The sequence below is a fragment of the Panthera leo genome, chromosome B2, assembly GCF_018350215.1.
Source record: "Panthera leo isolate Ple1 chromosome B2, P.leo_Ple1_pat1.1, whole genome shotgun sequence".
In the NCBI taxonomy this organism is placed as follows: Eukaryota; Metazoa; Chordata; class Mammalia; order Carnivora; family Felidae; genus Panthera; species Panthera leo.
Genome location: NC_056683.1, coordinates 132,205,096 through 132,230,885, shown reverse-complemented (window position 1 = coordinate 132,230,885; position 25,790 = coordinate 132,205,096). Strand labels below are relative to the sequence as shown.

At 35.0% G+C, this 25,790-nt stretch overlaps 1 protein-coding gene across 6 annotated transcripts in view; it reads right to left on the bottom strand.

Annotated features, from left to right (window-relative positions):
• Positions 1-62: 62 nt before the first annotated feature.
• The window catches only part of STXBP5 (syntaxin binding protein 5), a 168,461-nt gene continuing 142,733 nt past the window's right edge, over positions 63-25,790 (bottom strand). For 5 of the 6 annotated variants that reach the window (XM_042940033.1, XM_042940035.1, XM_042940037.1 and 2 more), the window contains 3 exons: positions 20,042-20,153; positions 4,445-4,665; positions 63-2,680 (listed from right to left, as the gene is read on the bottom strand). In XM_042940033.1, coding sequence (XP_042795967.1) covers positions 2,639-2,680; positions 4,445-4,665; positions 20,042-20,153 — 375 coding nt within the window. In that variant the 3' untranslated portion in view covers positions 63-2,638. Of the gene's footprint in view, positions 2,681-4,444; positions 4,666-10,637; positions 11,971-20,041; positions 20,154-25,790 lie in introns of those variants that run through there. The other variant, XM_042940039.1, reaches the window with a different exon arrangement.

The window sequence follows — 25,790 nt, the reverse complement described above, 5'->3', positions numbered from 1 at the left end:
ATAATGTCCTCAAATGAGGATATGGAGATATGGAGGAAGCACACACACATCTTTCACTTTTCTAATATTTTTGACTCTTTTTTTTTTTTTTTTTTGGTTTATTTTCCTGAAATCCTGGCTTGCTGGTGACTGTTACTTTTTGCGCTTAAAAAGAAAAAAAATAGAGATGTTCTCTCTCAAATTACAATAAATTCCCTGGGTTAGTTATTACTGCAGACTGTCTCTTATCTACAGACTGAATCAAGTATAACTCAGAGAAGCTATTTCCTATTCTCAAAAATACTTCAAGCCTTCTAATCCTAAGTGAGTTTCTAGTTTGCTGTGCATAATCTGTAGATTAATTTAAAAATGAAATAAAATAACTCAAAATATTGATTTTAACATTTTCTTATAAAATCCATCTCCGATAAATGTATCTACTTCTCTATTTGAAAATAATTACAGGATTAGCTCATTTTATATACAACAGGAAAAAGGACAGTGAAAATAAAGTTGATGTACAATTAACACAAAATAACACAGCAAATTAAACAGTTGGAGCTAATATGCCCTTCTACGAAATGGGGAATCGTCAGTTTATTACTTTACTTAACGCTTCTCAACTTCAAATCCTTTAACTGTTGATATAATTGAGGACACTCTTAAAACTGTACCTTTAAAAAGGGCCTAATACTTCCTGTGACAGATCATGGAACAACGGGTTTATTAGATAATACAGGATACAAATTAAGCCATCTGTAAACTCCTGAATGTTCATCATACTGCTGACATTAACTAAACAGAAATATGTTATCTGTAGGTATTTTCTACAAATTCAGAAACTTTTGAAAATGACTTCTGAAATGTTTTGGCTTGATCAATTATCTCTATCACATATATTTAGTCCCTCCATAATGATATTTAAAGTAAATTTTAATGTAAACTTTTGTATCCCATAGTGCACATTATAAAAATGTAAACATAAAAGCTTTATTAATGAAAATAACCAAGAGGAAAAAACGCCTAACAGACTGTGCGAAATTAAGGTGTTGTACATATACCTTTAATGATCCTATGGGATAGCAAAACAACCATCAAGTTTGCTATCAATTTGTGCTCTGATTCTCTCTTACGGAAAAAAAGAAAACTGTTTTAAGCAATTTTTTATAGAAGAAAATATTTAAATTTCATTAACAGTAAGTGTAATGCTTCTATTTTGCTCCTCCTTTGTTGCCTTAAGAACAATCAGTAATAATCTCAGATGAGCCTGCATTATGAGATTACTTCCTTCCAAGCCATCTCGTTCCTGTCTGCAATGCTCTTCTAGGAACCAATCATTTATTGTCCACTGATGGTCTCATTTGTATTATACTCCAATACAGAAATAATTTAGTTACCAAAATGCACATATTTTCCTTTCCTTTTGGCTTTTTAAAACCTTGAAAGGACATGTACAGATTTATAGTATATTTCTACAGAAAATATTTTGTAGGTCATCAGACTAGACTCTTATATAGATAATTATTGACAAGAGATGCTTGTAATTTTCCATGCGACAGCATGTGCACTAAGATTTAATTGGCTCATCACCTGAGTGTACTGGAACTGTTAGCAAATAAAGGGCATTTTAAAAAGGGAGCTGAGCATTTTAGTGAAATAAAGAAACATTTTTTTAAGCAATTTTAATTAAATAATGCAAAGGTACATTTGGTTAAACATTTTATAAAAATTCAAGCAAAATTAAAAATTTAGCCAATTTCAACATTTCTACAAAGGTAACCAGTAACTATTTTGGTCAAATCCACCTTTAGCTGAATTAATGAGAACAAGGACAAGGGACATTGAAGTATTCTCCTCACCACAATGGAGGTTTTTCTCACTTTCCACACTGTATAGCCACTACATGGAAACTCCCAGAATGATGAGCAGTTCAGTCATGCTCTACACTTTTCTTTTCAATGAAAAGTGATGTATCACCTTGTTTTGCTTTTGACAAAATATGGACTAAACACAAATATACAATAACAAGAATCCAAGAGTAGCCCATACACAAGTCAACTATGTGTATGTTTTTATTATTTAAAGCCCACCATTCAGCTTATCTGTCTAAAGATATGGTAACAAACAGTTTGTTTCTTTTTCACTAATGATACTGATGACCAGTCTGTTTAAGGAAGGGAAAGTCCAAGACAGCTGTTCATAATTCAGTCAGTGACACAAACGTAACTATTTCAGCTTCGGGACCTCTGACTTATTGCCTCTCCCTTAAAGAGGTCAAACACTGAAGGCAGATACGACAGCACAAACTCTTTTGGCATATGCAAGTTTAATACAGGAATGATCCAGGAATAGTCCCTGCCAGGTCTCCTCGACATCCCCCTTTGTTTCTTCGTCTGTTACACGTGACCTGCTTAGTTCCCAAACCGTCACCTCAGAGCTGGCACACACCATAGACTCCACTTTGAGTGTCTGTGGACACTCCTCCTCAGTTAAAGCCACATGACTGAGGGAAAACAGTGCGTGATTGTGCTAGGAAAGAACAGTATCCAGTGACGAACATCCCTTTAATGTTAACTTTCCTAAAGTGAAATCGAGAAAATAAAAAAGGAAAATTCTTTTTCCTTCTGGCTGACGTTGTACTTAGTTGGATTTCTAGCTGTCAGAACTGGTACCACTTCTTGTCTTTGTATTTCAACATCATCTAGAGGGGAGAAAACACGAAAAACATTTTTAAAAAATGCCAGAATGACAACATTTATGTGATAAATCATTGCCATGTTTTTCCAAAATATATCATTCGGAAGGATTCTACAGTGTTACTATGTTGCTTACTTCAAATAATTTGATATAGAAAGCAGTAAGAACTGTTCCATTTAGAGGAAAAAAAAAAGACCGTAACCATTAAGAACTGTAGCCTAGAAGGTCCTCTTATTTCTTAGAGATGTGACATAATTCAACTTTGGCTCAGTAGATTCTTTGGTGACCTAAGGTAATACCTTACAAATAAGGTAATTTTCAGTTCTCTGGTTTGAACTAAAAATGAGGTTAAAGAACGTGGGGAATGAGAGGTTGGAAACACTACTCTTGCTCCCATCCGAAATTTCCTGAGCCCATAGTCTTGAGCCAGGCACTATACAGCAGTCTTTCCCGACACGACTTCATTTGGTTCTCACAACTTTATGGGTTAGAGATTATTATTTTCCTCATCTTATAAAGGAAGAAAATGCGGCTCATATGGGTTACCCAAGGTAACACAAAAGTGAAACTGGTATCTCAGCACACATAGTCTTATACAAGAACCCATGAGCTTAACCACCTCAATGTATTGTCTTCACAGACTCTTAAATACGGCTCACAAACACCATTTGGTACAAGGGAAAAGCTAACAGTTTGAGACAAAGCTCTTGGCTAAATATTTAGAGTGTGGATATTCTGAAATCAGCTCAAGGGTTATATGCATTAGAGATCGCAGTCAGATGCAGGGTTATGCCAACAAAATTCTTGACCTAGATTGAAGGTCATGAGCCTGTATCTGAGGTGTGTGTCAGCACTGTGAAAGCATCTCCAAATCTCTTTGAAGCCCTGGACAAATCTCTCCCAGGTCAAGTTACCTCTTTCATGCATTCCAGATGTCAGCATTCTTGAGCAAGGAAAAGATGACTTTTGAATGAAAGATTTAAAGAGCTGCTGATAGATTGGTTACTCAAATATAAAAATAATTTTAATAAGGTTTCTTCAGGTAACAAACTAAAAACGTCCTCAAGGCCTAGGCTAGGAACTCAATGTGTACAGCAGCCCAGTGGAAAGCATCAAGGACTGGCAGACTATGTGTCAAAATGAAGATGTAGAGTCTACCGAAGGGGCCTTTAAATCCAATTTTTTAAGTGTTATTATGCTGGCCAATAAAGCATATTTGTAAGAAGGCCAGCTAGGGGTCCCTTCTTAAAGTATGTTTCTAAGATCCACCACGATTCCTGAATTCATCAAGATGAATTCATTGTAAAAATCCATCTCATTAGCCCTCTGGATGAATTGGTCTACAGACAGATTTAGTATTGTCTACTTGAATAAAAATGGTTGTCAATTTTAGTTATTTAGATCTAAAGAATCAAGAGAAGCAAATGATTTCCTTTTCTAGAAATTAGTAGTAACATCTGAGCCTTCTGCATTCTCTAAAAACAGTTGCAAAGCCATTGGTTTTATTTACAAAATTTACAAAAAGCCTGAAGGTGAGCAGGTTCCTTCAAAATTTATAAACTTCAGTAAGAGAACAAAGGCTACTGAGACATATCCTTGTCGTGGTTCCCTCTGGTGGCAAGAATCAGGAACTTGATTGTACAGAGAATAAATGAAAGTTCTCCTGAAGAAATATAATAGCTATTAAAAGAAAAAAAAAAAAAAAAAACAATTTTCATACTTGCTTCACCTAGATTATTTTGTTTAAATATTTGTCTGCTAGACATACCTCATGAGCATGTTTAGAAAACGAATCTGCACTAGACAACATAGCTGCGGTTCTTTCTTCCAGATCACCAAGCTTCTGCCCTCTTTCATCTAGGGCCAACCTGGCTCGTGCTAATTCACCGACGACTCCAGATGCCGCCCCTTTCACACCTTCGATGCCACCTGGGCCAGGGATATGCTGTGCAAGACTCCTTGAAGCCTTTCCTGAGGACGATTCTCCAACTGAATGATTTGATAAATGAAAGAGTAACTCAAGAAATGAAAATTTTATTTATATATATGATACTAGTATACATGATAACATTAAAACACAATTTTCAGGTTGACATTGACAACAAATTGAAATATGTATATATTCACTGTATGTTTTTCATTATAATGATTTTAATAATTTTTTAGGTTTTTAAACGTGTAAAAACAGAATGTACATTAATAGTGTCCTCTATACTAGTTTATGTCACAAAACTTGTGTAAAAAGGTACTAATAATTCTTTCTTGCAATGAATAATAGGTATACTGATACTAGTTTACATAACAGTAAAAATTACCTAGGTGTGCAAAAAATTAAAGATAAATTAAACATACAGATTTGATTTAGTTTCTTCCATGCTTTCTCATCCTTTAAATACTGTGCTTAGGTTTAGAAGTAGAGGAAAATGCAGAATTCATTTATTATTCTACTTTAGTCTTCAAAAGTTGTAGATACGCTGAATCTCTTTCTTTCTCTCCATTTATCTTGTCACTTACAAACAGACCAATTTTTTTCCCTTCAAAAGATCTCAGGAATTCACTGCTTCCTTTCCCTCCATAATCCAGACCTTGATTCCCTAATATCTAGGTTACTGTAAAAGTCTTACATTATGTTAAAGACTGAGGTCAGATTTCCCCTCTTCCCTCAGCATACATTTCTTTTGCTGGAAATATAATTCACATACCATAAAATTTGCCCCTGAATAATTCAGTAACTTTTAGTTTATTTAGAAGGTTGTTTAACCACCATCACTATCTAATTCCTAAACATTTTCATGACTTCAAAAAAATAAATAAAACAAAAAAACCAAAACCAAAAAACAACCCCATCCTTATTAGGAGTCACTTTCCATTCCTGCTTCTTCTCAGTCCTTGGCAATCAACAATGTACTCAGTCTTTATAAATTTTACTATTCTGAACATTCATATAAATGGATTCATACAATATGTGGTCTTTGTATCCAGCTTCTTTCCCTTAAAATAATGTTGTCAAGGCCCAACATGTTGTAGCACACATTGGTACTTCATCCCTCCTAATGACTGAATAATATTCGATTGAATGGATATATGACATTTTATCAGTTCATCAGTTGATGGACCTTTGAGTTGTTTCTACTTTTTGGCTATTATGAATAGCTGTTAATGAACATTTGTACAAGTTTTTGTGTGAACATATATTTTCAATTCTCTTGGGTGTACACCAAGGAGTGGAATTGTTGAGTCATGTTTTAACTTTGTGAGGGACTTTCAGCTCTCCAGAGAGATTACAGCATTTTTATATTTCTACCAGCAATGTAGGAGATTTTCAATTTCTCCACATTCTTGCAAACATTTATTTTAAATTTCTTAATGTTTTATTTACTTTTGAGAGAGAGAGCAAGCAGATACAAGCGGGGGAGGGGCAGAGAGAGAGGGAGACAGAATCGGAAGCAGGCTTCAGGCTCTGAGCTGTCATTGGAGGGCCTGACGACGTCGGGCTGGAATTCGTGAACTGCGAGATCATGACCTGAGCCAAAGTCAGACAGCTAATGGACTGAGCCACCTAGCTGCCCACCCCTCATGCAAACATTTATTATTGAACAGCTTTTCAATGACAGCCATTCTAGTGTGAAGTGGCATTTATCTGATTTCCACTTCCCTAATGACAAGTGATGATGTAGATCTTTTCATGTTTATTGGCCATTTGTATATTTTGTCTGGAGAAAAGTCTATTCAAACCCATTTAAAAACTGGCTATTTTTCTTTTTACTGTTAAGTTGTGAGAATTCTTTATATATTTTATTTTATTAAAAAAAATTTTTTTTTAATGTTTATTTATTTTTGAGACAGAGAGAGACAGAGCATGAACAGGGGAGGGGCAGAGAGAGAGGGAGACACAGAATCGGAAGCAGGCTCCAGGCTCTGAGCCATCAGCCCAGAGCCCGACACGGGGCTCGAACTCATGGACTCACGGACCGTGAGATCATGACCTGAGCTGAAGTCGGACGCTTAACCGACTGAGCCACCCAGGCGCCCCTCTTTATATATTTTAAATATTAGACTCTTACCAGATTCCAGATATGTCACATATAGGATTTGTAGTATTTTATTACTATCTGTGGGTTGTCTTTTCATTTTCTTGACAGCGTTCTTTGATTTTTAATTTTAATGAAATCCAATTTATTTTTTTCTTTGGTTGCTTGTGATTTAGATGTCACATCTAAGAAACCGCTGGCTAATCTAAGGTCACAGAGATTTATACCGATGCTTTTTTCTATCACTTTTACAGTTTTAGCTCATACATTAAGGTCACTGATCCATTTTGAGTTATGTATGGTATGAGGTGGGGAAACAACTTTATTCTTTTGCATGTGGATATCCAGCTGTCCCCACCATCTGTTGAACAGACCATTCTTTCACCTTTGGATTTTCTTGGCATTCTTGTAGAAAACCAATTAACCATACATGTATGGACTTATTTCTGGATTCTCAATTCTATTCCATTGATCTATATTACCTGTCCTTATGCCACTACTGCACTATCTTGATGATTATAGCTTTGTAGTAAATTTACAAATTGAAACGTGTGAGTCCTCGATCTTTTTTCTTCTTGAAACAATTTTTGTGCATATGTGGCTGTTTTGGATCCTTTCCATTTCCATGTAAATGTTAGGAACAGTTTCTTTCTTTCTTCAAAAAAAATAGTTGCGATTTTGACAGGGATTGTGTTGAATGCACAGATCAACTTGAGGAGCATGGCCATCTTCCCAATATTAAATCTTCCAATCCATGAACATAGGATGTCAATCCACTTATCTATGATTTAATTTCTTTAAATGATGTTTTTAAGTTTTTAGTGCATTTTACACTTCTTTTGTTAAATTATTCCTAAGTACTTTATCTTTTTGATATTATCAGAAATGGAACTGTATTAAATTTTCAGTTTCTTCACTGCTAGTATATGAAGAAAAGCAATTGATTATTTACATTGATCTTGTACCTTGCAATCTTGCTGAACTTGTTTATAATTTATATGTACATATATAACATATATATAAAAATATAAAACATACACATATAGAAAATATATATAACATATACATAAATGTATATAACATATATATGTATATATATATAGATTCCTTAAAATTCTCTATTTGTAAGATTAGTCATCTACAAATACAGACTTTTGCTTCTTCCATTCCAATATGCATGCCCTTTAGTTCCTTTTCTTACCTAATTGTCCTGGTTAAAGCTTTTAGTACAAGGCTAAAAAGAAGAGCTAAAACCCTTTGAATTTCCATCTAAAGTTTAGTATCAGTTACAAAATTTGGGGGGGGGTGTTGATAAAGACTTCATTAAGTGTATATTTGCGTGTGTATACATACATCAGTTTTGGGAGAATTGATGCCTTTTACTGAATCTTTTTTTTTTTTTTAATATTTATTTTTGAGACAGGGAGACAGAGCGTGAGTGGGGGAGGGGCAGAGACAGAGGGAGACGCAGAATCTGAAACAGGCTCCAGGCTCTGAGCTGTCAGCACAGAGCCTGATGTGGGGCTCAAACCCACGAACTGTGAGATCATGACCTCAGCCAAAGTTGGATGCTCAACCGACTGAGCCACTCAGGTGCCCCAAGAATCTTTTAATGCATGAACATAGTATATTTCTCCTTTTATTTGGGTCTTTAACTTCTTTCAACAAACTTCTATAATTTTCTATTTTCCCCATAGAGGTCCTAAACATCTTCTGTTAAGATGCATATCTAAGTATTTGACCTTTTTTTTTTTTTTTTTTAATATGATTGTGGTAGGTAGAATAATGGCCACCACTCCTCTCAAAGATGACCATAATCTAATTCCTGGAACCTGTGATTGTTACCTTACATAGGAAAAGGAAGTTTGTTGATATGATTAAGTTAAGGACCTAGAAATAGATTATCCAGGTAAACCCAATGTAATCACAAGCAAAGAGCTTTTCCTAGCTATGGGCAGAGAGAGAGATGTGGCTTCAGAAAAATAGATAAAACAAAGTTGCTATCTTTGATCCTTTAGGGCGATTACATCCTCTTATCCTTTGTTATCTTCTTTTTTTTTCTTTTCTTTTTTCTTTTTATTTCTGATAGTGTTTACTTGTGCCTTCCTTTTTTCTTGCTCAGTTTCACCAGAAATTTATCAATTTTATTAGATTTTTAAAGAATCAACTTTTGGTTTGGTTGATTTTTTCTACTGTATATTTATTTACTAAGTCATTACTGTCTTATTATCCTCTATTTTCTTTGGTTTATTAAATGCTGTGTTTTCTATCTTTTTGAGACGGCTGTTCCGTTCACTCACTTTTATGTTTTCTTTTCCTAATAATATTGTATATATACTAATCAATATATACATTTTAAGTGTTTATTTATTTTTTGAAAGGGAGAGAATACAAGCAGGGGAGGGGCAGAGAGAGAAGGAGACACAGAATCTGAATCAGGCTCGAAGCTCTGAGCTATCAGCACAGAGCTTGACATGGGGCTTGAACTCATGAACTGCGAGATCATGACCTGAGCTGAAGTCGGACAATTAACTGACAGAGCCACCCAGGCGCCCCTATAAATATCAATATTACTTTAGATGCTTACCAATGATTATGAATTGACACATGGGTTATTCAAAACTGTATTAATTTTCAAACGTGGCATTTAAAATTAGCTTTGTTACTAATTACAAGCATAACTGCATTGTGATTAGGTCACAAACAATTAACTTCAATCCTTTGAAATTTAATTTTTAAAAAACTGTCTAACACATGGTCAACTTAAAAAAAAAACAAGTTTTTGGGGCGCCTGGGTGGCGCAGTCGGTTAAGCGTCCGACTTCAGCCAGGTCACGATCTCGCGGTCCGTGAGTTCGAGCCCCGCGTCAGGCTCTGGGCTGAGGGCTCGGAGCCTGGAGCCTGTTCCCGATTCTGTGTCTCCCTCTCTCTCTGCCCCTCCCCCGTTCATGCTCTGTCTCTCTCTGTCCCAAAAATAAATAAAAAACGTTGAAAAAATTAAAAAAAAAAAAAAAAAAGTTTTTAAAATATAAGTTTCAAACATAAAGGAAAGTACAAGAACTGTATAATAAACATCCATATACTCATTATCTAATTTTGGTAATAGGTAACATTTTTTGACATATGGGTGTCTATATGTAAAATTTTTGAATATTTAAAATTCATTATAGACATTATGACATTTTACTCAAAATAATTCAGCATACATCTGTAATTTCTCTACAAATACATTTTATGACCATTCTGTCTGTGCTTAAAAATCATGTATTCTGCAATGTTCTGTATCTCTTCATTAGTTTTAATTTCATTAATTGTTTTGTTCATGCCTTCTATATCCTTTACTGACTTTACTGCTGTCTGCTTTTGTATCTCAATCAATAGGCATATTAGCAGTTCCCACTATGATTGGGAAATGGTGTCTCTCTTCTAGTAGTTATATGAATTTTTTTAAATATATTTTTTAGTGAAATTATAAGGTATGGGGCACCTGGGTGGCTCAGTCGGTTGAGCGTCCAACTTCGGCTTGGGTCATGATCTTGCTGTCCATGAGTTCAAACCCCGTGTCGGGCTCTATGCTGACAGCTTGGAGCCTGGAGCCTGTTTCAGATTCTGTGTCTCCCTCTCTCTCTGCCCCTCCCCTACTCATGCTCTGTCTCTCAAAAATAAATAAATATTAAAAGAAATATATAAGGTGCACTCAATGAATGCACAAAACAGATGGGATAAATAGAAAACACATAAAGTATGGCAGACTTTAATTATGCCCTTAATTTAAAAGGCAAAGATTGGGGTGCCTGTGTGGCTTCACTTGGTTGAGCATCTGACTCTTGACCTTGGCTCAAGTCATGACCTCACGGTTCATAAGATGTGTCAGGCTCTGTGCTGGTGGCATGGAGCCTGCTTGGGATTCTTTCTCTCCCTCTATCTCTGTCTCTCCCCTGCTTGTACACACACATACTCTCTCTCTCTTTCAAAATAAACATTAAAAAAAGAAATTACAACATGCATCCTTAGCTTATTAAAAGCTGTTAGATACTCTTAAAAAATCTCTTTAAAAATGTGTCATCTCAGATCACCTTAAATTCAATTACTCTTTGTGACTCTCTTGATTTTATACGATTTTTTGTGTATTTATGTATTTTTTATGAGTGTACTATTTTTCTTTGTGTTTGTATATGTGTATACACATACCATAAGACTTTGCTTTACAGTTGTAAAGATTATATTCATTATATTTATGCATGAACTTATTACTTTCTTTCCAGAACATTGTTTCCTGCATCTCTGACATTCCATGGAGGATTAGTACAGCCTTTAGAGTTTCCTTTAGTGTGGTGGCAAGTCTTACTCATTTATTCCCCTAAAAATGTCTCATTCCTGAAGGCTATTTTCTTTGAGTATAGAAATCTACATTAAGTACTGTCTTCTGTCAACATACAGAAGATCATCCCATTATCTTTGGCTGTTGAGAAATCAGTATATAGCTTGTTAAAGGATACCTCATTTTCTTCTAGCCACCTCAAATATTTTCTTTTTTGTCTTTGATATACTCTATTTTCATGTGACATATATAGCTGTGAATTTTTTAAAAAATATCCTTGGAATACATTAGGTTTTTTGACTGTGTGAATTGGTATCGTCTATCAATTATGAGAGATTTCCAACCATATGTCTTTATGTATTGCTTCTTCTTCACATTCTTTCCTCTTTCTTTCTTGAGAAGTCTAAACACTTGTTAGAACTTCTCACTGCAACTTCTATTTCTTTTATCTTCTTTGTATTTTACATCTTTTTGGTTTCTCTGTGCTACATTCTGGATCATTTATTTTGCCTATTTTCAAGCTATGTAATTCTCTCTTCAGTTGTGTAAAACTTGTGGTTAAATTTATCTACTCAGCTTTTAATTTCTGTTTTTGAATCTTTCAGTTCTAGAATTTCATTTTAGTTTATACATTTGTTGTGTTGATTTTTATAATTTTCAGTTATCTGATAAAATGTTCAGGCATGGTACTTATGCTTACAAACATAATATACATAACTATTTTATAGTTTGTGTCTCATAATTATAATATTTGAAGTACCTGTGATTCTGTTTCTGCTTTTTCTGTTTCATTGTTCACGGTGTTGGTCACTAGTGTTGCTGGTTAACTTGGATGACATATTTGAAAATTATTTCTAGAAATAATTTGAGGATTTGCAATATGTAACCTTCCATTAGAGAACATTTTCATTTGCTTTTGCCAGATGTTGAGCACTTGAGCAGTCTGAAAAAATACTTAAATAAGGTTGAAAGTTTTCTGGTACACTCAGATAATTTAAAGCTAATCTGTCTGTGTGTAGGAGGGCTAATTTATTTCCAGATCACCTTTAGTCTTAAGCTGTGGCCTTTTGGTTCCTTGCAAAGAGAAGTTGTTTAATAAGATCCCCAGTCTTGAGAGGAGTGAAGATGGCAGAGAAGTAGGGGCACCCTGAGCTTTCCTTGTCCCTCAAACACAGCTGTACTGAGTCAGATCACCTGGAATACCCAAGAAATTGATCTATGAACTGGCAGAAGGATCTCCATGGTTGGAGGGAGACAGTGTGGCAGGTGCGTGGAAGTGAACTGGGGGAGAGAAAAATGGTGGTGCATGGAGGAATCCTTTCCATGGAAGACCAAAGGGAGAGAAAGAGAGAGGGGTTGAGACAGTGTGACACTGGGTTTGCACGAGAGGAAAACCATTCTGGACCATGGACTGGGGAAGGAGTGTCACACGTTTTTGTTTGTTTGTTTGTTTGTTTTTGCAAACAGCACACGGAGCTCACACTCTGAGGTTTTTGAAGTGTGCAACTTTCTCCAGAGCAGAGTTGTGGTGCACGTTCCCGGGGCGAAGGAGGGAGCTGGCCCCGGAGTACACAGCGTGGTGTAGGGATCTCCTGAGCTGGGCGCACTGGGAGAGAACAGTCCCCTTCTTGGACTACTTGTGGAAGAGGTTATATTGCTTCTCCAAGGACAAAAGACCTGTAGGCACCAGCAAAAGGCCTTTTCATCAGCAGGGGACAGAGGTACACCCAGAGGGCATATAACCTTGTTGCTGCTTTTAGTGGTGCTGCACCATAGATTCCATGCACTGTGCAGGCATGGGATTGTCTTTCGGAGACAAGGGACATCGGACGCAGCATGGAGAGGCTGCAGTGCCAGATCCTTTAGGATTTTGAGTTTTGAATCCCAGGTGTGTGCCAAAGAAAAACGCAGGACAGCTGTGGTGCAGGGCGAGCTGACTGCCCTTGCTATTCTGTGAGGGTTGCCTGAACAGCAGAGAGTGTGAGATCCCCTATCTGGGGACAAGAGACTGGGTGGTGTCATTATCCCCAAAACACCAACTCAGTGGGACATCAGAGAGCAACACAGTGGCCACCAGTGGAGGTGGGACCAGTTTATACCAGACCCCAAACCCCTGTGCCTGGCCACTGTTCATTTACTGGGGCAAGACAGTGATTCTGAGCCAATCAATGCAGCAGGCCTCTCCTCCAGGAGACCAGCACAGACAGCACCCCCCTGCACCAAGTGCACTGAAAATGAGGTGCTTCAATACAACATCTGCAGATCTGATGAAAACAGGACCAGGCTTACTTTTTTTTTTTTTTTTTTCTTCTTTTTTTTTTCTTTTGGAATCAGGCTCATAGTTTTTTGTTTGCTTTTTTCCATTTCCTTTTCTCTTTTTTAATTGGATCAGTCTTCTTTTTTTTTTTTTTTTCTTTTTCTTCCTTTTTTCACTTCTTTTTCTTTGGAATCAGGCTTATAATTTTTTCATTATCTTTTTTTTTCCCATTCCTCTTCCTTTCCTTTTTGGGATCAGGCTTTTTCCCCCTTATTTTTCAGGCTTATTTTAACAAACAAATCAAAGCACACCTAGTTAAAGGCCCAAGTACTCCCCACTGCAGGTAAGGAGGAGTCCTATAGAGGACTGACCAGTGGGAAAGAGCAGCCAAAACACAACAGCAGAGTGCACATAGCATATACCAGAAAAACTTCCTGAAGTGCTAGGCCCTGGACAGTATATGACCCCTTTATAATACAGCATTACTCTCAGATACAGGTAACATAACATACTTTCAAAACATGCAAAAGACAGAAACTAAGCCAAAATGACAAGATGGAGAAATTCTTCCCAAAAGAAATGTTGAGAAGAAATCACAGCCAGGGACTTACTCAAAACAGAGATAAGCAATATATCTGAACAAGAATTTAGAACAGCAGTCATAACACTACTAGCGGGCTTGAAAAAAGCACAGAAGACACAAGAGAAATCCTTGCTACAGAGATCAAAGACCTAAAAGCTAGTCAGGCTGAAAGAAAAATGCTGTAACTGAGACGCAAAACCTACTCGATAGAGTCATGATGAGGACTGAAGAAGCAGAGGAGAGGATAGGTGATAAAATTATGGAAAATAATGATACTGAAAGGAAGAGGGAAAGAAAACTATTAGATCACAAGGGAGACTTAGGGAACTTAGTTATTCCACAGAGTGAAACAGTATTTGTATTATAGGAGTCCCAGAAGAAGAAAAGTGAGAAAAAGGGCAGGTTTATTTGAGCAAATCTTAGCTGAGAACTTCCCTAATCTAGGGAAGGAAACAGACATCCAAGTCCAAGAGGCACAGATGACTCACCTTAAACAAAACAAAACAGAACAACAGGTCAACACCATGACATATCACAGTGAAACTTGCAAAATACAAAGATACAGAGGGAATTCTGACAGCAGCTAGGGACAAAAGGTCCTTAACCTACAAGGGTGGACACATAAGGCCAGAAACAAACCTGTCCGTTGAAACTTTGCAGGCCAGAAGGGAGTGGCAGGAAATATTCAATGTGCTGAATAGGAAAAATATGCAGCCAAGAATCCTTTATCTAGCAAGGCTGTCATTTAGAATAGAAGGAGAGATGCTTTCCCAGACAAAACTAAAGGAGTTTGTGACCACTAAACCAGCCCTGCAAGAAATTTTAAGGGGTACTCTTAGAGTGGAGAAGAAAAAAAAAAAAAAAAAAAAAAAAAAGACCAAAGCAACAAAGGCTACAAATGACCAGAGAAATCACCGGAAACATCAACTCTACAGGCAACATAATGGCACTAAATTCGTATCTTTCAATAATCACTTTGAATGTAAATGGACTAAATGCTCTAATTAAAAGACATAGGTATTAGAATGGAAAAACAAAACAAAACAAGATCCATCTATATGCTGGTTACAGGAGACTCATTTTAGACTTAAAGATACCTATAGATTGAAAATGAGGGGATAGAGAACCATCTATCATGCTAATGAACGTCAAAAGAAAGTCAGAGTAGCCATCCTTGTATCAGACAAACTAGATTTTACAATAAAGACTGTAACAAGATTAAACCAGATGGACTGAACAGATAGATTCAGACATTTCATCCTAAAGCAGCAGAATACACATTCTTCTCGAGTGCACAAGGAACATTCTCCAGAATAGATCACATACTGGGTCACAAATAAGCCCTCAACAGGTACAAAAAGATCGAGATCATACCATGCATATTTTCAGATCACAATGCTATGAAACGTGAAATCAACCACAAAAAAAAAATTTGGAATGTCTTCACATACATAGAGGTTAAAGAACATCCTACTAAAGAATGAATGATTGGGTTAACCAGGAAATTAAAGAAGAAATAAAAATATACATGGAAGCAAATGAAAATGAAAACACAACAGTTCAAATTCTCTGAGATGAAGCAAAGGCAGTCCTAAGAGAAAACTATACTGCAACTCAGGCCTATCTCAAGAAGCAAGAAAGGTCCCAAATACACAATCTAACCTTACACCTAGAGGAGACAGAAAAGAAACAGCAAATGAAGCCGAAAGCCAGCAGAAGGGAAATAAACAAAATTACAGCAGAAATAAATGACAGAAACAAAACCAGTAAAACAGATCAAAGAAACTTAAGAGTTGGTTCTTTGAAAGAATAAACAAAATTGATAAACCCCTAGCCAGACTTATCAAAAAGAAAAGAGAAAGAACCCAAGTAGATGAAATCATGGATGAAAAGAGATCACAACCAACACCACAGAAATATAAACAATTATAATAAGGGAATACTATGAAAAATTATATTCCAACAAACTGTGAAATCTGGGAAAGAATGGACAAATTCCATTTTTTTTGGAATTTGGAAACTCACAAATAACCAAAACTGAAACAGGAAGAAATAGAAAATTTGAACAGACCCATAACCAGCAAAGAAACTGAATCAGTAATCAAAAATCTCCCAACAAACAAGAATCCTGAGCCAACTGGTCTTCCCAAGGGAATTCTACCAGACATTTAAAGAACAGTTAACACCTATTCTTCTTAAACTGTTCCAAAAAATAGAAATGGAAGGAAAGCTTCCAAACTCATTCTATGAAGCCAGAATTATTTTGATTCCAAAACCAGATTCCATTAAAAAGGAAAATTACAGGCCAATATCTCTGATGAAACTGGATGCAAAGATTCTCAACAAGGTATTAGCAAATCAAATTCAACAGTACATTAAAAGACTAATTCATTGTGATCAAAAGGGATTTACTCCTGGGCTGCAGGGTTGGTTCAATATTCACAAATCAATCAATTTGATATACCACATTAATAAAAGAAAGGATAAGAGCCATATAATCCTGCCAATAGATGCAGAAAGTGTTTGACAAAATACAGCATCAATTCTTGATAAAAACTCTCAACAAAGTAGGAACTGATGGGACATACCTCAACATCACAAATGCCATGTATGAAAGACCCATAGCTAATATCATCCTCAATGGGGAAAAACTAAGAGCCTTTCCCCTATAGACAGGAATAAGACAAGGATGCCCACTCTCACCATTACTATTTATTTAACATAGTATTGAAAGTCTTAGTCTCAGTAATCAGACAATAAAAAGAAATAAAGGGCATAAAAACTGGCAAGGAAGAAGTTAAACTTTCACTATTTACAGATGACATGACACTCTATGTAGAAATCCCAAAAGACTCCACCAAAAAATTGCTAGAACTAGTACATGAATTCAGCAAAGTTGCAGGATGTAAAATCAATGTGCAGTAATCTGTTGCATTTCTATACACCAATAATGAAACAACAGAAAAAGAAATAAAGGAATCAATTCCATTTACAATTGCACAAAAACAGCAAGATACCTAGGAATAAACCTAACTAAAGAGGTAAAAGATCTGTACTCTGAAAACTATAGAAGACTTATGAAAGAAACTGAAAAGAACACAAAGAAATGAAAAAGCATTCCATGCTCATGGATTGGAAGAACACTGTTAAAATGTCTATACTACTCAAATCAATCTACACATTTAAAGCAATCCCTATCAAAATACCACCAGCATTTATTGCAGAGCTAGATCAAACAATCCTAGAATTTGTATGGAACCACAAAAGACCCCAAATAACCAAAGCAATCCTCAAAAAGAAAAACAAAACTGGAGGCATCACAATTCCAGATTTCAGGCTATGTTACTAAGCTGTAGTCATCAAGACAATATGGTACTAGCACAAAAACAGACACATAGATCAATGTAACAGAAAAGAAAACCCACAAATGGACCCACAACTACATAATCAACTCATCTTTGACAAAGCAGGAAAGAATATCCAATGGAAAAAAGATAGTCTCTTCAACAAATGGTGCTGAGAACACTGGACAGCAACATGCAGAAGAATGAAACTAGATCACTTTCTCTTACATACACAAAAATAAATTAAAAATGGATGAAAGGCCTAAATGTAAGCCAGGAAACAATCAAAATCTAGAGAGTAACACAGGCAGCAACCTCTTTCACCTGGGCCGTAGCACTTTTTACTAGACATGTCGCTGAAGGCAAGGGAAATGAAAGCAAACATGAACTATGAGGACTTCATCAAGATAAAAAGCTTCTGCACAGTGAAGAAACAATCAACAAAACTAAAAGGCAGCCTTCAGAACAGGAAATGTTTGCAAACAATGTATCTATGAAGTATTAGTATCCAAAATCTATAAAGAACTTATCAAAATCAACAACCAAAAAACAAGTAACCCAGTTAAGATATGGGCAGAAGACATGAATAGACACTTTTCCAAAGAAGACATCCAGATGGCTAACAGACACATGAAAAGATACTCAATATCACTCATAATCAGAGAAATAGAAACCAAAACCATGATGAGATACCACCTCACATCTGTCAGAATGACTAAAATGAATCACACAAGAAGCAACAGGTGTTGATTCCCCTTTCTCCACATCCTCATCCTCTTGCACTGCTGGTGGGAATACAAACTGGTGCAACCACTCTGGAGAACAGTGTGGAGGTTCCTCAAAAAAACTAAAAATAGAACTACTGTACAATCTAGCAATTGCACTATTATGTATTTACCCAAAGGATACAAAAATACAGATTTGAAGGGGCACATGAACCCCAATGTTTATATAGCAGCATTATCAACAACAGCCAAACTATGGAGACAGCCCAAATGTCCATTGACTGATGAATGGATAAAGAAGACATGGTGTGTGTGTGTATGTGTGTGTGTGTGTGTGTGTGTGTGTGTATACATATATACATATGTATATATATATATACATATATGTACGTATGTATATATATAATATTACCCAGTCATCAAAAAGAATGAAATCTTGCCATTTGCGATGATTTGGATGGAACTAGAATGTATTATACTAAGTGAAATAAACCTTTCAGAGAAAGACAAATATATAATTTTTACTGATGTGAAACAAAACAGCTGAATATATGGGAAAGAGGGGAAGAGAAGAAAGGGAAAAAAAAACACAAGGGACTCTTAAGGACAGAAAACAAACTGAGAGTTGATGGAGGGACGTGGGTGGGAGATGGGCTAGATGGGTGATGGGTATTAAGGAAGACAGTTGTTGTGATGAGCAGAGGGTGTTGTATGTAAGTGATGAATCACTGAATTCTTTTATTTTTTATTTTTTAAAAATTTATTTATTTTGAGGGAGACAGAGAGACTGTGAGCAGGGGAGGGGAGAGAGTGAGGGAGAAACTCAAGCAGGCTCTGTGCTGCCAGTGCAGAACTCGATGTGGGGCTTGAACCCACGAAACTGTGAGAGCATGACTTGAGCTGAAATCAAGAATCAGACTCTCTACTGACTGAGCCACCCAGGCGCCCACTGAATTCTACTTCTGAAACCAATGCTGCACTATATATTAACTAAAATTTGAATTAAAAAAATTGAAAGTAAAAACTGTAAAAAAAGGAAAAAAAAAACCAAAAACGATCCCATCCTTGCCTGTTCTAGGAGCCTGCCTAGCTCATATGAACACAGTTTAGTATCTCAGCCTCCTGCTTCAGATTAGCAAAGCACTCCAGAGGAAGATTGGCTTCAGTTTTTTAGGCTCAGCACTCTGGGTTCCCATCCTTCCCTATGAATAGTGTTCTTTACTATACCATTAGCTCTTTGATATTTTAAAGAATTTAAAAAAATACATTTTTAAAATTTTGTGTTACTCTATCAATTATCCTTGGCGAGACTGTTATTCCAAATTATCAGCTGCCCATAGCTTGAAGAACAGTCTTCATTTTTCACAATGAACTAAAACTGACTGATTCCCAGAACCAAGATGATTGATCAATCATCTGGACAAGTCCTGAAAGTTAAATTGCACTGCACTGCAACTTAATGATATTTAATCTTATAGTTTTTCTAATTAGTCAAGCAAACACAAAAGGAAAATTCTAACGTATCTTTGCAAAACAGAAAGAGAATAAAAGGAAAAAAAAATAAGGATAGATAACAGCTATTTGAAAGAAAGGTCAAACATTCAAGGATTCATTAGCTCATTCAAGGACCAATTTCTACTCTGTGCCAATTATGTGGAAGGTAGTAAATGAACGAGATTTTGCTATTTTAAGTAACTTTTTACTGCAATGAGAATAGTACTAGGGGTTTCCTAAGATAAATGTTTAGGTAAAACACTTTTTCAAAGTTAAGGTCACCAAATGAAGTTAATAATAGAATTGAAATAATAAAAGCTCATATTTAATGAAAATAAAGAAAACACTTTCTAAATTATTCATTAAGTTGTGAATACTCATTTTTAACCACCCGAACCTATTCTGATCTTGGTTCCCTGAGCAATATATTCCCCTGATACTGGTTAGAATGACCAAAAAAAAAAAATGTCCTTTTGCTAAAAACATGGATATATTAATTGTTGTGACAAAGGGAAAAAGGTGAACATAATTTATGCATGTAAGAAAAGCCTACATGGCTTGAATGCTTCAGTTTTACAGATATAATATCCAAATTAAATCAGTCAACTTACACAGTTCTTCTCTATCAAGAGATTGTGCACCACCTCCAAATAAGCCTTTAAAGAATCCCCTGTTTGGTGCTTCAGGTGTTTCTACAGGAGTGAAGAGTTCGCCCAACATCTCCTTTAAAATCAAAACAAATTGTAATTGGTAAAGTTACAGGGAGACTAAACTATAATTCACAAAACCATCACTGCAAATTCTTCAACTTAAGCTTATAACATTACCTGTTGAGATTCAGAAACAATTAATGAGCATATTTCAAGTGATCAGATCTAAGATCTAGTACATACTGACTTAATCAAACAGTTAAGACTAAATTGACTAAAATGAACTTGCTGTTTGCTACTTTGTCTCGATTATCTTCATCACACTTCAAGCAAAGATAATATTCCTGCTTAAACTGTAAGAGGATTCCAATCTTTATGACAACATTATCCCTTAATTCTTAATATCAAGAATTGATAACTGGATTAATAATTAGGTCTTCCTACATTAGAAAGAAGAAAAGCTACTAGGAAGATGAGAAGTTTAGTGTAATGATGATACATGATTTTGGAATTATCACTTTCAGCTGAGTCAGAAAATTAATAACTTAGAAAGACACATCAACTTCTGTTTTCATAAATATAGCCCAGGAAAAGAATTATGCCAACATACACCTGGAACTTCAGAATTCTGGTAGGGAGATTGAAAGGCTTCTTTCTGCCTTGTCTGAAATTACTGTCACTACTCTTCAGAGCACAGAAATGGTAAAACTATCTCAGGAGACAAGAAAGGTTGCTGACATATTAATGATTTTGTAGATAAATACATAGAGAGGGAAGAGGAAGTTCTATAAAAGAAGGAAAGCAGCAACATTATATAAGGCAGCTCCGGGAAGCTTTAGAAGCAAAATAAAACTATAGTGAACTTTGGAGGCTGCACTTCTGCCCACTGATGAGAAGTAGCTATGATAAAAAAGACAAGTACATTATTGGTTCCAGGTAGGAGTTCTGCTGTATCTGATTTTACATTATTATAGTTGAAAATGAAGTATGTATTTTTTGATTTCCTTAGGGCTGGGCTAAGAAAGTTAACGATGAATGTCCAAAGACTTTACTTTTAAACATATTCATATTAATATTGTCTCTCCAACCAGATTATAAACGGAAGAGAGAATTGTTAACACTATATAACACCGTTTCACCTACAATGTTGAAGTGGATTGAAACCTATACATTTTAGTTTTCTTTCCTCCAAATTTCTACAAAGTGGAGTAAAACTGGAATGTAAAATTTCCTTTAGTCAATAAAACAAACTTGTTAAAACTCACCGTAGAAACTGATAATGATTATTTAATTCAAATTTATATTAGATGATATAACAAAGGTGATTTCCAATCATTTTTATACTGTGCTATACAGATTCCCATTTAAACTATATTTATTAAATTGATACAACAAAAAATGGCAAACAGCTACCATTTGAGTGTCTTTTATGCTAAATCAAGAGTAATATGACATATAATGAGTGACAGTATAAAGATATGCATTTTAAAGTTTATTTTAAAATCATGGTTTAGAATTCTGAATTTATTTGGTGCTTAATAAGCTTACGATTTGATAAATATAAAGTAAGAAATATAAAAAAAACAGATTATAGCTATAAATGAAGAGTCACTTATAGTGGAGAAATGACTGTTTAGAACCAGTATAAACTTTGGAACCACATAGACTTGGGTTTGATTCTCATCTCTGCCTTTTACTCACAGAGGAATCTTATGCAAATCAATCTCTCAAAGAACTGGTTTCCTCAACTTTAAAAAGAAAAGATAATAACACTTACCCTCAGGAATGTTATCAAGATTAAAGATAATGAACAACATATAAAGAGCCAAGAGTAGACACTCAATGATATAAACACTAAAATTAGAGAAAAAACTCCTTTCACACAATTAAAGATGAAACAAATTATAAAATACAGAAATTACTTATCAAGAGATCAACAATATGAATAGATTATCTTTAAAGGAAGGTTAATAGGGATTTCTTAGAGTCTGCAGTCTCAGTATTAAGATTTGGGGAGAAACACTGATATTAAAAAAGTATATATTACGAAACTATTAAATAGTGTCTGTAGATTTTTTTGCTTGTGCTTAAATAGGGATTTTACTGGGGAAGCTGGGTGGTTCAGTCGGTTGAACTTCTGACTCTTGATTTTGGCTTAGGTCAGGTCATGATCTCAGTTTTGTGAGTTCAAGGCCCCTTGTCAGTCTCCATGCTGACCCTGCAGAGCCTGCTTGAGATTCTCTCTGTTTCTCTCTCTCTCTGCTCCTCCCCTGCTCATGTTCTGTCTCTCTCAAAATAAATAAATGAACTTAAAAACAATTATTAAAAAAAGTAAGGATTTACCTATGATTAAATTTACTATTTAGAATGATTAATTTTAATTTCTGGTGATGCTGGTGAAATCTAAATTAGGTTTGTATTTCCTATGATATCTTTCTACATCTAGTAACAGTAAATTATTGTTAGATTCATTCATAATAGTGTTATCAACAGTTCACTTTTTTTATTGCGGAGTTGTATTCTACTGTATGGATATACTATAATTTGATTTTTCATTCATCTGTTGATGGACACTTGGGTAGTTTCTGGTTTTTTGGCTAGTACAAATAAAATAACTATGAATATAATTTCCTTTTCTCTTGAGTTAAAAAACTAAGAGTAGAATGGCTGGGTCTTTGGTTTATGAATGTTTAACTTTTTAAGAAACTTCTAAGCTGTCTTCCAAAGTGGGTGTACTGAAGCAGTGTAGACCTTTTACATCCTTGTGAGAACGTGACATGGTATTCTTTTTACAGCCTTTCTAGTAAGTGTTTAATGGTGTCTCATTGTGGTTATAATTTGCAGTTCTGTAAGGCCTAAGAATATTGAACATCTTTTCATGGTGAAGCATCTGTTCAAATACTTTGCCCATGTTTTTATTGGGTTGTTTTATCTACTTTCTGAGGACTTTTACAGAATCTTTTACATATTCTGGATTTAAGTCCCTTATGGATATATGTTTTGTCAAGGCTTTCTTCCAGCTTGTGGCTTATCTTTTTATTTCTTAAATGTCATTGAAGAGCAGAAGTTTTACATTTTGTTGAAGTTGTCAATTTGTTCTTTTATGGGCAGTGAGTCTGGTGTTGTAGCTAAGAAATCTTTGCCTAACCCAAGTTAACAAAAATCTTCTCTTATATTCCTTCTGAAAGTTGTATAGTTTTAGGATTTACATGTAAGTCTATGATTCATTTTGAATCAAATGCTGTATATATTGTAAGGCACGAATTAAAGTTCTTTTTTTTTTTTATTTTAATTTCCAATTTTTCCAGCATAATTTGTTGGAAAGGCACTCCTTTCTCAGATGTATTGCCTTCATCAAAAATCAATTGTCCATATATATGAGGGTTTATTTCTGAACTCTATATTCTGTTACATTGTTCCATTTATCTAATTTGATGTCAGTATCATGTTCTTTTTATCACCGTAGCATTATAACTCCTAAAACCAGGTGGTGTAAGTCCTTCAACTTTATTCTTTTTCAGAGTTGTTTTGCTTATTCTAGGTCCATGAATCTCTATAGGAATTTTAGAATAAACTTATCAATTCTTATAAAAAAAATCCTACTGGTATTTTGTTTGAGATTGCCTCAATATAGATCAATTTTGGGAAAACTGGTATTTTAACAATATTGAATTTTCTGACCTATGAACAAAGTACATATTTCAATTTATTCATGTCATTAAAAATTTCAGTGTTTTGTGATCTTCAATGTACAGGTCTTTGATATTTTTTGTAAGATTTATCCCAATGTAGTTCATATTTTTTGTTGCTATTATAGAGGTGCTTTTTAAATGTCAATTTCCCAATGCCCATTGCTAGTATAGAATTTTTTTTTTTTTTTTTTTTTTTGCATATTGATCTCATACCCTGCATCCCTGTCAAACTCACTTATTATTTCTAGTAGGCTTTTGGTTAGATTTCCTGGATAGATGATCATGTCATCTATGAGTAACAGCAGGCTTACTTTTCCTTTCCAACTGAGATGCCTTTTCTTTCTTTTTCTGGCCTGAATGCACTGGCTAGAACCTTAAATACAACAATGAATAGAAGTTTTGAGAGTGAGCATCCTTTTCTAGCTCCTGATTTTAAGAAAAAATAATTCAATATCTCATCACTAAATATGTTAGCTGTAGATTTTCCCTAGACGTCCTTTAAGCTCCCTTTTATTCCTTCTTTGCTGAGGTTTTTCTTCTTTTAATTAAGACATGGATGTTGGATTTTGTCAATTGCTGCTAGCTTACTAATATGATGAAATTACACTGATTGATTTACAAATGTTAAAGACAATTTTACATTCCTGGGATAAATCCCACTTGGTCATGATGAATTATGACCAGAATTATCCTTCGAAATACTGTTGGATTCAATTTGTTAAAATTTTATTTAGAATTTTTAAACCTGTATTTGTGAAGTATATTGGTCTATATAGAATTTTCTTGTAATGTATATCTATTTTTCATATCATGTTAATTGTAGCTTCTAGAATGAGTATGGAAGGATTTTTCCACTTTGAGTTTTGAGTTTTGTGTAGAACTGGTATTTTTTCCTCCTAAAAATGTTGACAGAATCACTAGTGAAGCCATCTGGGCCTGCAATTTTCTTCTCAATTATTCCAATAGATATTCTTCAGGTTATCTATTTTTTTTTTTTTTTTTTTTTAGTCATCTTTGGTAATTTGTGTCTCTCTAGGAATTTGTCCGTTTCATCTAAGTTTTTGAGTTAATTGGCATAAAGTTGTTCATAATATTTATTACCCATTTTAATATTTGTAGAATACAGTAATGCCACTTCTCTCATTCTTGACACTGGTAATCTGTAACTTCTCTCTTAATAATCGACTGGCCTGAGATCAATTTTATTGGTTTCAGAGATCAAGTTTTAGTTTTATTGATGTTTTTCTACTGTTTCCTTGTTTCTATTTCTGTTTACTATTTTCCACTTGGATATTTATTATTTTCTTTCTTGTGCTTACTTTGGGTTTAAGTTGCTTTTCCTTTCCAGTTTCTTATAGTAGAAACTGAGGTCACTGATTTGATGTTTTGTTTTTTTTTTTTTTTTTTTTTTTTAATATAAGTGGTTTAGTGCTACAAATTTGTCAAGTTTAAACACTCAGTTGCTTTGGGGCACCTGGGTGGCTCAGTCGATTAAGTGTGTGACTTCGGCTCAGGTCATGATCTCATGGTTTGTGGGTTTGAGCCCGGCGTCGGGCTCTGTGCTGACTGCTTGCTCAAAGCCTGGAGGTTGCTTCGGATTCTGTGTCTCCTTCTCTCTCTTCCCCTCCCCTGCTCGCACGCTTACTCTGTCTCTCAAAAATAAATAAATGTAAAAAAAAAAAAATTAAACATTCAGTTGTTTTTTCTACTGCTATGTTTTCAAGTTACTTAATCTTTTCTTCTGCATTGTCTAACCTGTTGTTAATCCCAACCAGTATATTTTTCATCTCAAAAACTACAGTTTTCATCTCTAGAAGATTGATTTTGGTCTTCTGTACCTTCCATGTTTCCACTTAACTTTTTGAATATGTGAAATATTATAACTGGTTTGATGCCCTTCTGTACTAATTCTAATGTTTGTGTCAGTTCTGGTTTGGTTTCTTTTAAAGATCGATTCTTCTTCTCATTATGGATATTTTCTTATTGATTTGACTGGATGCCAGACCTTTTGATTTTTA